The 12,262-nt window shown below is 38.7% G+C and overlaps 1 protein-coding gene across 12 annotated transcripts in view; it reads right to left on the bottom strand.

Annotated features, from left to right (window-relative positions):
• Window positions 1-4,642: 4,642 nt before the first annotated feature.
• MECOM (MDS1 and EVI1 complex locus) overlaps window positions 4,643-12,262 on the bottom strand; it is a 627,727-nt gene continuing 620,107 nt past the window's right edge. For 11 of the 12 annotated variants that reach the window (XM_019959835.2, XM_019959845.2, XM_019959841.2 and 8 more), the window contains 3 exons: window positions 12,026-12,262; window positions 11,018-11,201; window positions 4,643-6,183 (listed from right to left, as the gene is read on the bottom strand). In XM_019959835.2, coding sequence (XP_019815394.2) covers window positions 6,049-6,183; window positions 11,018-11,201; window positions 12,026-12,262 — 556 coding nt within the window. In that variant the 3' untranslated portion in view covers window positions 4,643-6,048. The remainder of the gene's footprint in view (window positions 6,184-11,017; window positions 11,202-12,025) is intronic. The other variant, XM_019959853.2, reaches the window with a different exon arrangement.

Below are 12,262 nucleotides of genomic sequence, written 5' to 3'. Positions count from 1 at the left end.
ATGAATCCGCTCTTTGCATCAGGTGGCCGAAGTATTGGAGTTTTAGCTTCAATGTCAGTCCTTCCAATGAACACCCAGGACTGATCTCCTTTAGGATGGACTAGTTGATCTTCTTGCAGTTCAAGGGACTCTCAAGAGTCTTCTCCAACACCACAGTTCAAAAGCATCAATTCTTCAGTGCTCAGGTTTCTTTAGGTAAAAACATATATAACACAAAATTTATCATCTTAATCATATTAAGTGTACAGTTCAATAGTGGTGAATGCATTCACACTGTTGTGCAACAAATGTCCAGAACCCCCCTTTTTTTCTCTCTCTCTTTTTAGGCCATGTTGCATGTGGCTAGTATCTTAGTTTCCTGATCAGGGATCAAGCCTGCATCCCCTGAATTGGAAATGCAGTCTTAACCACTGGACTGCAGGAAAGTCCCCTCCAGAACTCTTTGCATCTTGCAAAATTGAAATTCTATACTCATTATACAGATCCCCATTCCTCCAAGTTCCCAGCCACTGCAACCACTATTCTAGTTAGCTCTATGAATTTGACTAATTCCAGGTACCTCGTATGAGTGAAATCACAGTATTAGTCTTCTTGTGACTAGCTTATTTCACTTAATATAATGTCCTCAAAGTTGAACCATTGTTGTAGCATGTATCAAAATTTTCTTTCTTTTTAAGGCTAATATTCTATTGTTTGTGCTTGCATGGTCAGTTGCTCAGTCCTGTCCAACTCTTTGCATCCCCATGGACTGTAGTTTGCTAAGCTCCTCTGTCCATGGGATTTTCCATGCAAGAACACTGGAGGGGGTTTCCATTTCCTCCACATCCATGGTCTGTATACTACATGTTTTGTTTGTCTAACTCATTCATCAATGGACACCTGAGTTTCTTCTACTTCTCGGCTATTGTGAATAATGCTGCTATGAATATGAATGGACAAAATCTCTTTGATATTCTGCTTTCCTTTTGGATGTATACCCAGAAATGGGATTGCTAGATCATATGGTAGTTCTCCTTTTAATATTTAAAAATAATTGCCATACCATTTTCCATAGTAGCTGCACCATTTCACATTCCCAGCAACAGTGCACAAAGTTTCCCATTTCTCCACTCTTGCCAGCACTTTTTATTTTCTGGATTTTTTGATGGTTTCCATTCTACATTCCTTTTTTATAAATATTTTGATCATTTTCTAAATGTTGCACCAAGGAGAATCTCTTGTATTCATAAATGAATTATGCAGACTATAATGAACAATTAGATACTAACCAAAGTCTCCTGAGGGAAGAGCTGGTTGGCTCTCTAAACTCTCTTTGGGTCTTCTGGACCCAGATTATTAGTTGTTGTTTTTTTTTCAACCATCCCACTTCTCCCCATAATCCTTCGATTAATAATTCTTTGAACCTGTAGAATATGAAATAAGCACACTATCAACTCTACTTGCCTTCACTTTTGCTTTTTCTCACAATGAGTCTGCTAACTATTTTAGAAAGGGCTTAACTCATGTCATGTTAATAATTTCAAGTGTAAGTTTGGAGTAAATTTTTGTTTGAAAAGGGATAAGGAAGACATTCAAGCTACCTGTTAAAAATATGCAAACAAAATGACTCAGACCTCCCTCCTATTAAGGAAGTATTTAGGATCTTTTAAGAGGACAAGTGTTATGGTTCTGACTTGAAATAATCTGAATAGAAAAAGCCCAGGAACCACTGTTTGGCGCTTACCTTTCAAACTCTTCACAGTCAAGACTCAGATGTTTAAATGTCTCTGGGGCATATTTGAATCTCCAACAACTTACTCTCTTGGTTTGGAGACATAGCCTTGTTAGACCTGTGCCTCTCTTGGCACATAGCCTTGGTTTGGAACAGATCTTTTTGGACTTCTTCAGTTGCTCCTGAACCCAGAGGTCTGAGATGCTTGACTAAGCATGGGCTAAGGAGCCTGGCACCTGTGGATTCTCAGCCAGCCCGTTCCCAGCAGGGTGGCAGTAGAATAGGCTCTAAGACTCTCTAAGCTCCAGTTTCCTCATCTGTGAAACAGGAATAATACTTCCTGCATGCAGGCTTGCTGCGATGATTAATGGAGCTAATGGATGTACACATTCCTAGCATGACACTGGCATAACAGTCAGTTTTAAAAATGAATAGCTCATTTTATTTATTCTGTATAAAAAATAATGATTGGTTGATGGTCATTATCTGAAAATAAAAGTATGTGCGTGCTTATTCTTTGAATGTGTTTTCTTAACTGTCCTTGAATTTCTGGAGAGCACACAGCAATTAGACTGGATGGCTCATGTTCTCAAAGGGCTGAGTTTTCTTTATTTTTCCAAGCTACATATTTATTCAAGAAACATGATAAGGAGTTTGGGATTAACAGATATACACTACTATATATAAAATAGCTAACCAACAAGGACCTATTGTATAGCACAGAAAAGTATACTCAATATTTTGTAATAACCTGAAAGGGGAAAGAATCTGGAAAGGAACATATATATACATATATAGAGAGAGAAATATATATGGGCTTCCTTAGTGGTTCAGTGGTTAAAGAATATGCCTGCCAATGCAGATGTAGGTTCCATCCCTGAGTCAGGAAGATGCCCTGGAAAAGGAAATGGCAACCCACTCCAGTATTTTTGCTGGGAAATCCCATGGACAGAGGAGTCTGGCAGATTATACTCCATGGAGTCACAAGAGTTGGATGTGACTTAGAGTGTAAACAACAATACACACACACACACACACACACACACACACACACACGTGTATAACTGAATCAATTTGCTATGCACTTGAAACTAACACAACATTGCAAATCAACTATATTTCAATAGTTTTTCCGAAAAAGGTCCATATCCACTTTTGTATACTCTAGATTTCTGTTATATTCTAAAAACTTTTTAACATAGTATAAACACATGTGTATAAACACACACACAGACGCACATTCTATTCTCTTAACTACCACCATAAAAATTATGAAGTGCCTGCATGTGTTCAACTTTTCCCAAATATTTCTAAAAATATATTTTGATTTTCAACATCCACAGAAACCTAGTACAGTAGCAGGAGAAACAGGTATTATTACCCTGGTTTTACAGATGAGATTTTGAAAGGTATATGACTTGCCTAAGACCTCAAAGCCACCAAAGAAATAGAACCAGAACTTAAACTCAGGTCTTCACCTTCCAAATCCAACATTGTCTCCACCACATCTCATGGTGTCCCCACAGGGCCGTGTGGTGCAGGACACCACACGGTGAGATGAATGTAAAAGAAAGCAGAAATGTGAGGCTTGAAAACCTCTTTGGAATTTGGAGGGGCTAAGCATTAGCAAACAGCTGTCATGCTCAGAATCTAACAAGAATTCAGTAGCGTTGAGAATATTCAAACAGCTTCAGAATTTATAGGTTTTTTCTTTAAAACAAAGGGAAATGCATAACACGTTCCCAGTCTCCACTTTCTTGAATGTGTTGTTCTTATGTCTCAAACACTAGATTCTTCTTCTCTTTCTGTGTAGACCAGATTTAGAGTTTTAGTATATTTTCTGAATACTTCCCGTGCCCACTTTCTATTTAAAAAGCAATATTTATCCCCTCTCCCCCGTATTTAATTCTTATACTACTGACATTTAGAAAGGATGTAGGAAGTTTCTCCATATCTGGCAATTTGGCTAAGAAAGAATAAATAAACAAACAGGGAAATTAGTCTGGATCTACTTCTATGTGTCATACTTGTTTAATCTGCAGACCTTGTTGAAACCTCTACAGCTGGCCTGGTTGAAAAGCCACATTCTCAAACAACTGGCATAATATTTAAGGTTCAAAAAATATTCATAATGGCTCCTCCACTAGAGAATTTATAATATGGAAATACCACTCATCACGGTTCAAACCTGTGCATACATATATGAACACATAGGAAAATTACTCCCATGAAAATTAAAATAGCATTGCTTACACTACTGAAAAGCAGAAAACATAAATTTTCAACAGAAGTGAAATGGTTAAAGAAATCATAAGAGGTCAATCCCATGGAAAATGGAGAAACTGCTAAGTGATTATTTTGAAGAATTTGTAGCAATATACAGTGAATTTTTTGGTGGGGGTAAAGAAAGAAAACTCAAAATCATATCTACCCTCTGATTCTAATCATGAAAAAAATTATATTTTGATGTGAACAAAGATTTAAAATGATCATCGAAAATTTAAAGGGTCCCCATCCTCCTGTGAATCAGTTAACAGAATTTGGGTTATTAAAAACAAAAATAAGCACAGAACACCTTTTGGCATGTACTACGTAAAATAAAGAAGAAGAAAAAAAACTAGGTTGCTCTGTCCTAACTAAAATGGGTACTGCAGATGTGGGGTAATCCTAAGGACCCTGTACTATTGCACCTGAGCCCTGACTTTGCACCACATGGAGAAATTCCAGAGCAATGAGTGGAAGAGAGTCCAATTCCCCATGGGCCCAGGGCTATCTTTCATGTCATCTCAAATGTCTATACACACATGCTCTACATTCCATGTATCTGTTAGGACATCAGAGTCCCAGACGGCATATCTTTAAATCACTGGATCCCAAAGGGAAACGAAAATTGCATGAGAAGGGAAAATACAACACTGTGGGAAAAATAACCATTTTTGTAAGTCTTTATTTTTTAGTTGCTCCTCCCATAGTAATGCACTGAAAGGCATAACAGTTTATATTGTACAAAGCATTGGAAGAAAGTACCTCAACTCGCCGATTATTTCAAAATGAGATTACAAACAAAAAGAAAACAAATCTGGTTCCTCAATAAAGGGCAAAATAACTGAATACAGTCTGTTATTTACGTCTCTCTTTTAACATAAGGTCTGGAACACTTCATTTTACAAATAGGATTAACATGAACATAACATCGCACAAGCTTGCACACAACCAGCATAAAATATGGGGTACAGTTTTTAATCAGAAGAATCATGCTTTCATGAAAGAAATTATAATCGTTTATACAATTGAATCAATTTCAGTATTACAAAAACTAAGTTGCATCTATTCGTATTTAGCTCATTAAGAAGGAAAACAAAACAACAAAAAAAGGAATGTTAAGAAAAGCCAAACACCATTTGGCACTCCCATACACAGGTCAAGTCACCTTGGTCCTTGCAATTCAAAACGGGGTGTGCCTCGGACGTCAGAAAGTAGTGGCTGAATGGAACAGTGCTATTTTAATCAACAAACAATAGTTTGCCAACAAATAAATACATGATACACGCAACATACACAAAAAAATTAAACATTAAAAAACAGTGACATGATTGTCTAAAATTAAGATGTTATTACAAGGATTTGGCAAACCTTCTATTAGTGTAGTGGTACAGCCGTACTGGTGATGAACAGGTTACTTCACTGACTTAACCTCTCTGAGCATCTGAACATCCATAGTTTACAATATACACATACCCTTGTTCCCTAGTTTTAAACAATGTACTTAAAGAAGGCAAAAGTTAATGGGCAACTCCCTGTTATCAGTTTCTATAATAATCAAGTGTGCATTTCATTCAACTACTTCTGTCTTCGAAGGGTTAAATTACATAAAAACTTTAACAAAGCAAGAAAATTAAATCTGTAATTAAAAGCAACTGTTCCCAATCATGTGTCAGGTACAAAAAAAGAATTCAGTTTCTATGGAGTGTTCATGCCGCCATCTCAACTGCTCCTCTCACCCACCCACTCCCAAGGGCAAGGTGAATGGGAAGACGCCTTCTGCCCAGCAAGGTTTTCATTTTTACTGAATCACTTTAAGTCGCATTGATCCTCCAGAAGTCAGCAGCTGCCTTGGCTGTGCAAAACAAAATATCGAGAATAAATAGTTTCCTTTTCTTTCTTTCTTTCTCTTTCTTTCTTTTCTTTTTTAATCCTTCCGTTTAAGGTCCCCAGACTTTACATGAGTGACCCTTCAGGTTTCTAAGGCATTCTGCTCAGCAGTCTTTTAAATAGTCCTACGTGAAAGAGCCATGCTACGGTTGGACTTGGTCCCACTCTGGTCAACCTTGAGAATGTCATACGTGGCTTATGGACTGGATGGCACTGGATTCTGCTGCAGCCCTCGCCATACTATGCCACACGTTGGAAGAACTGTGGGATGAAGAATGCAGGGACTCCTTGTCGGACAATGACAACATCATAGCGTATGCCTGGGGTAGAAAGGAGAGAATCGGTAAATGGCATTTGAAAAACATCGCTTTTCATTTGAAGGCTATCTTGGGTGAATGTTAGGAAGAGCTGGGATCCTGAGAAGGAGCATCCCTCATGGGTGTGTTGGGAAAAGGGAGGGACATTTCTTGTGTGTTACAATGGCATGGAGTTACTGCTGGCCTTCAGTGCCTCAGGGCCACAAAAGTGACACAATCTGCAGAACAAAAAATTAATGATCCTACCTAGAATGACAATTATGCCTCCATTAAGAAACAGGAGTCATCCCCCTCCCCAGCCATAAATATAATAACCACCCTTTCACTGTTGATGTACATGTTTGACTCACCCAAAATATTACTGAATGCTTACAACTGAAACAGAAAATACATATAAGAGACAACTCTGCCTTGACAGCACTGTGGAAGCATCTAGGGGAAGCATGCCACAGACTACTTCTCTGGATGACTGAGAGCCCTGAAGGTGAAAAGACTTGCCCAAAGTCACTTAACTAGACACTGAAAGAAAGAAAGTGAAGTCGCTCGGTCGTGTCCGACTCTTTGCGACCCCATGGATTGTAGCCTACCAGGCTCCTCTGTCCATGGGATTTTCCAGGCAATAGTACTGGAGTGGATTGCCATTTCCTTCTCCAGGGGATCTTCCCAACCCAGGGATCGAACCCGGGTCTCCCACATTATAGACAGATGCTTAACCATCCGAGCCACCAGGAAAGTCATCAATAAAAGCTTATCTGCCCAAATCCAGTGTCCTCTCTCCACTTTCCCTCCAAGCTTGAAATATTCAATGCTGACACTCAAAGACCTTGAAAATCGAGGTAGATCAAGTAGGTTCTACCAAAAACTCAAACAAATCACAAGACCCAATAAAGTTCTCACCCCTGGGCTCCAGGGTTTGCCAAACAGAGGATGTACAGGGGTGCTCTGTGAGGAAGTACTCTCTTACCTATTATCATGTCAAATTCTAAATAACTGTTCAGAGAATCTCCCCATTTGCTGCCAAGTCAAATATTCAAATGAAATGTTTGGTCTTGACTTGGGAGTGAACTTTTCACTGTTGATTTGCTATTGTTGGTCTCATCCATTGCTAACTTGCTTGTCAAAATGCTGCTGAAGTGGAATCATTAAAGTCCTGCCAAAGACATTCCACTGTCGGTAAACAAAGACAAAATGCCTCTGTTGTGAAGCAGAATTTCATCTCTGGGAGTCATGCTGAGACATGTGGCCGGTCTGTGGTTTCTTCCGTAATCATGGCATACAGTTAGAAAATCTGCCCTCTCGGGCTGATTTTGATTTGCTGGGTCACTGCTCTAAATGTACACATTTGACTTTTCTGCATGCAATTTGCCTTTTGGACCTCCACAAAATCTCAGCAGACGTTTAAAAAATATTTCTTAAGCATCTACTCTATGCCAGGCACTGTGCTAGGTCCTAGGATGTTAAGGATAAATAATACAGAGTCCTTCTCCTTTTCAGGTTTAAAGTATGGGTGAAATGAGCACTTAACTTTATTTCATTATGTACTCACATTTACAGATCAAGATAAAAGATTAGTCTGACATGGTTTTAACAAAACTCATTCTGGTATTTAGAAAAAGAAAAGGGAGCAGAGAGAAAATTTTGAAATCCTAAGTTTTAATCCTGGCTTCTATCCTGCCTCTATTCAACTAGCTGTGTGACCTTGGGCAAGTTGCTTAATCTTTCAAGGTCGCTTCCTTCATATAAAATGTGGATAATAATAACAACTTACTTCCAACGGTTGTGGAGGAACCACAAGCACTAACTTACATAAAGTGTTTAGCTTAGCGTGCCTGATGTGAATAATACCTGTTATCCTGAAACTACCTGTGGCGAAGGGCATGGCAACCCACTCCAGTATTCTTGCCTAGACAATTCCATGGACAGAGGAGCCTGGTGGGCTACAGTCCATAAGGTCGCACAGAGTCAGACATGGCTGAAGAGACATAGCACACATGCATGCACCCTGAAACAGCAGGTATCACAGGTGGCACTAGTGGTAAAGCACCCACCTGCCATTGCAAGAGACATAAGAACCACAGGTTTGATCCCTGGGTTGCGAAGATCCCCTGGAGAAGGGAATGGCAATTCTCCAGTACTCTTGCCTGGAGAATCCCATGGACAGAGGAGCCTGGTGGGCTACAGTCCATAGGGTCGCAAAGAGCTGGACACGACTGAAGCACCTTAGTGTGCATGCATACATGCCTCCTGAAACTACCTTTTTGTAGGATAGGTTTTGCAGAGAAAATTCCATGCAGAGGGCAGCCACTGCTGTATTAGTCAACTATTTTCCATTCAATCACTATAAAAATCACAGAGTAAATGTATGAGTTTTGAGTATAGCATCTGAATCTATTCAGATTCTAGAAAGTGGTAAATATGGAATATCTGTCTTTTGGTAATCAAAGGAAATAAACATTTTCATGCACAAGGATCAGTGCTCAGCACAAAACTGACAGCAACAATGGAATGAAAGAATAAAGTCTCATGAAACAAAGTCACCATTTTCAAACTGATATAAATATATATACATATATATATGACATTATGCTGCTGCTGCTGCTGCTAAATCGCTTCAGTCGTGTCCGACTCTGTGCGACCCCTGAGACAGCAGCCCACCAGGCTCCCCCGTCCCTGGGATTCTCCAGGCAAGAACACTGGAGTGGGTTGCCATTTCCTTCTCCAATGCATGAAAGTGAAAAGTGAAAGTGAAGTCGCTCAGTCGTGTCCGACCCTCAGCGACCCCATGGACTGCAGCCTACCAGGCTCCTCCATCCATGGGATTTTCCAGGCAAGAGTACTGGAGTGGGGTGCCATTGCCTTCTCCGATATGACATTATAAAGTAACAATAAAAATACAAGTTAAAAATTGCAAAATTCTAGTATTTCTCGTGAGGGTAATTGTTAGCCCAATTGGGCAGGGACTTTATATATCAAAATGCCGGTACTGAAATATATCACTTCCAATACTTCTAGGTTCCCAGGACCCTTTGCTTTCTATCACTTGTGACAATTTCAGGAATTTTCAGTATTGTGCCTTGTAATGTCTTATAATTTGGGGTGGAATCATGAAAATAATTTTTTTCAAAAAAGAAAAGTTGACTCCCCAGTTTCTCTGATCAATAAGGAAGGAAAAATGGGAAACTAAGAGTTAAAAAAAAAAAACAAAAAACATTAGCCACTTCTTATGGCTGTCTCCAGGTGAAAATGAGATGTTTAAACTGGCTGGGTTACTTTTAGCGTTAGAAATTGCAAAGTTCATTTTTATCACCATTGAATGATAGAGCAGGAAGGGATCTTAGACGTCTTCTCTACTCACCCCACTTTACAGTAAGAAAATGGTACCCAGAGTTGTGAAGTGATGTTCTCAAACCCACAGAAGTGCAGCTAGTCAGAGATGAGGCTGGCTGCTTTCACTTCAATTCAGAAAAAACATTTGTTTTGTCTGTTACCATACATGACATCTTAAGACGTTTTATTGAATTTACTAATATTTTAAAATTGGTACTATCCCAGTGGGATAACGTTTTTCCCATTTTAGTTGAGATATGACCACATTTGCTATTAAGATGGCCCAAAACATCTCAGCCAAATAGAAAATTTCCAAATGTAGTAATGAATACAGTCACACGGTTTGGTATGTAGGGGCACCTCCAAAATGAACTCAGGATCAAACAATTAAACCAAAGTGACCAACAAATATGGTTACGACAGAAAGTTTTTTTCTTCTTCTTTTCAGGACCTGCGCAAACAAACTGGTTGAGTGCAGATGTCAAGCAGAGAGGACCGATTCCCTTTTTTGTGGAAGAAGAACTGAGGCTCTTTTCAATGATATTTATAGATCCTCAGATGGATTTATTTTGGTTACCATAGTGCTGATAGATTGCTGTAAACACCATCGAACTTGGGTACCATTCATTCATTCATTTAAAACTGATAGGGTTAATTTCCAGGTTTGCCATTAAGTTGCTATAGACTTTTGGCAATTCATTTCAACTCTGACCCTCCTAAATTTAGTTTATTTCTAAATTCTATCATTAGTTGATTTGTATACTAACTATGTATGGTGGTTTAGTCACTAAGTCATGTCCAACTTTTGCAAACCCATGGACTATAGCCTGCCAGGCTCCTCTGTCCATGAGATTCTCCAGGCAAGAATACTGGAGTGGGTTGCCATTTCCTTCTCCAGGGTATCCACCCAACCCAGGGATCAAACCTGGGTCTCCTGCATTGCAGGCAGATTCTTTACCAACTGAGCTACAAAGGAAGGTACTAACTATGTACAGTAAGAAAAAAGAACAGGGGATAGAATTCACTTTCCAAAAATATCAAAATATAATTAGGTTGACAAAAATTATAGACATAAAGCAATTAGAAAATAATTCTGACGTAATATACAAATGAAGTGAAATTGTTAGTCGCTAGGTTGTGTCCAACTCTTTGCAACCCCATGTACTGTCCATGGAATTCTCCAGGCAAGAATACTGGAGTGGGTTGCCATTTCCTACTCCAAATAGGTGCAATCAAATGTTTATGGACCATCTATACAAAAGTAAGGTGATTGCAAAGGAAAGGTTGGATTATTGGAGGTCAGGGTTTGTCACAGAAATTTCTGTGCAGAATCCAGTCATATTAATTGCTGTAGCAGTTAACTATTTTGGATTCAGTCATAGGCAGAGATAGGAACCTTTTGAGTAAAGCATCTGAACCTGCTCAGATTCTAGAACATTGCAAAGAGTATCTGCCTTTGGCGTCAAAGGCACAATGTCACCAGGATGCTATACTGCAGGAAAGTATGTACCTGTGACTTGGACTTTCTGTGTAACGGTTGTTTAAGTTCCTCTGGCACATGGGAAGCACTGAAAGAAGACACCTCAGCTTCTGTATATTGATTATCTTCCATTTTCCTCATTTTGAGGCTATCTGTGAAGTGCCTTATATGATCTAGAGCAGAAAGTCCAGTTTTATATTCTTCCTCTTTATACCTAAAATGAACCAATGGGAAAGCACAGAGGGTTGTTTTTTTTTTCTTTTTCAGTTTGATATCCAACCAAATCACTTTTCATTTGATTTCATACACTTGTCAAACGTCATATTATATTTGCAGTAGAAAGTAGCCTCCATCGATTCTTGAATTCTTCAAAAAACTTACAAATATTGTATCTTATGCATATATTTCTTTTAAGATTTTTCATGACTAAAGCAAGAATATATTTGAGATAAAGAATTAAAGTCAATGACATGTGAAGTCAGCAATGCAGTGGAGACAGAATTCATACAATTTCCATTTAAAATAAAGCCAGTTATGATGATATTCAGTTGGCACCAATTATCCATATGAAAATATAATATTCCAGTCAATTTAATTATTGGGCTAATGTTTTCCTTTTAAACATTTGTCATCTATATAGATTCCATATACAGCAAATAAAGTGATATTTCTCTCAATAATATTTGAATAACACATGATAAATTGAACAAATTAGATAATGCCAAAAGCCCGATTTTTCTTTGAGTTTTATAGGTAGAGTCTAAATAAGTGATTGTGTACTTGTTTAACCTTTCATTTACCCTTCCTTACTCAGATTAATCAGTTCCACATCTATCGATGTATTTATATGCTGAGGATTATGTTCATGGCCACTTTGTTTCCGTCTTTTTAAAATTAATCCACTGCGTATGCCTTGCTAATTCAAATAGTTTTTACGATTCATTGCTCACAAATTGCTTATGCCCTGGAATAGCGTGCTTGTGAAAGAGCAGAGCAGCAGGAATCGTAACCCTCTGTGGATCCACCCTTGCTTCTCACCTCATTGGGGATGCTTTACAGCTCATTTCCAGGGTGCTGGTGTCTTCATAGTCATCCTCGGGGTTTCCTTCATGTAAATTACTCGTCCCTGGTTCCTTTCCCATTTTCCCAGTAATATCATTGTCTTCATCCTCCTCATCTAACAACACCTCATCTTCTACTTCTTCATCATCCAGTAAGTCTGAATTTTGATTGGTCACCAAAGCCTTTTCATCTTTAAAGTGACTGCCATTCATT

Source organism: Bos indicus, chromosome 1 (assembly GCF_029378745.1).
Source record: "Bos indicus isolate NIAB-ARS_2022 breed Sahiwal x Tharparkar chromosome 1, NIAB-ARS_B.indTharparkar_mat_pri_1.0, whole genome shotgun sequence".
Classification (NCBI taxonomy): domain Eukaryota; kingdom Metazoa; phylum Chordata; class Mammalia; order Artiodactyla; family Bovidae; genus Bos; species Bos indicus.
The sequence above is the reverse complement of the archived record's forward strand: the minus strand, read 5'-3'. Positions and strand labels throughout refer to the sequence as shown.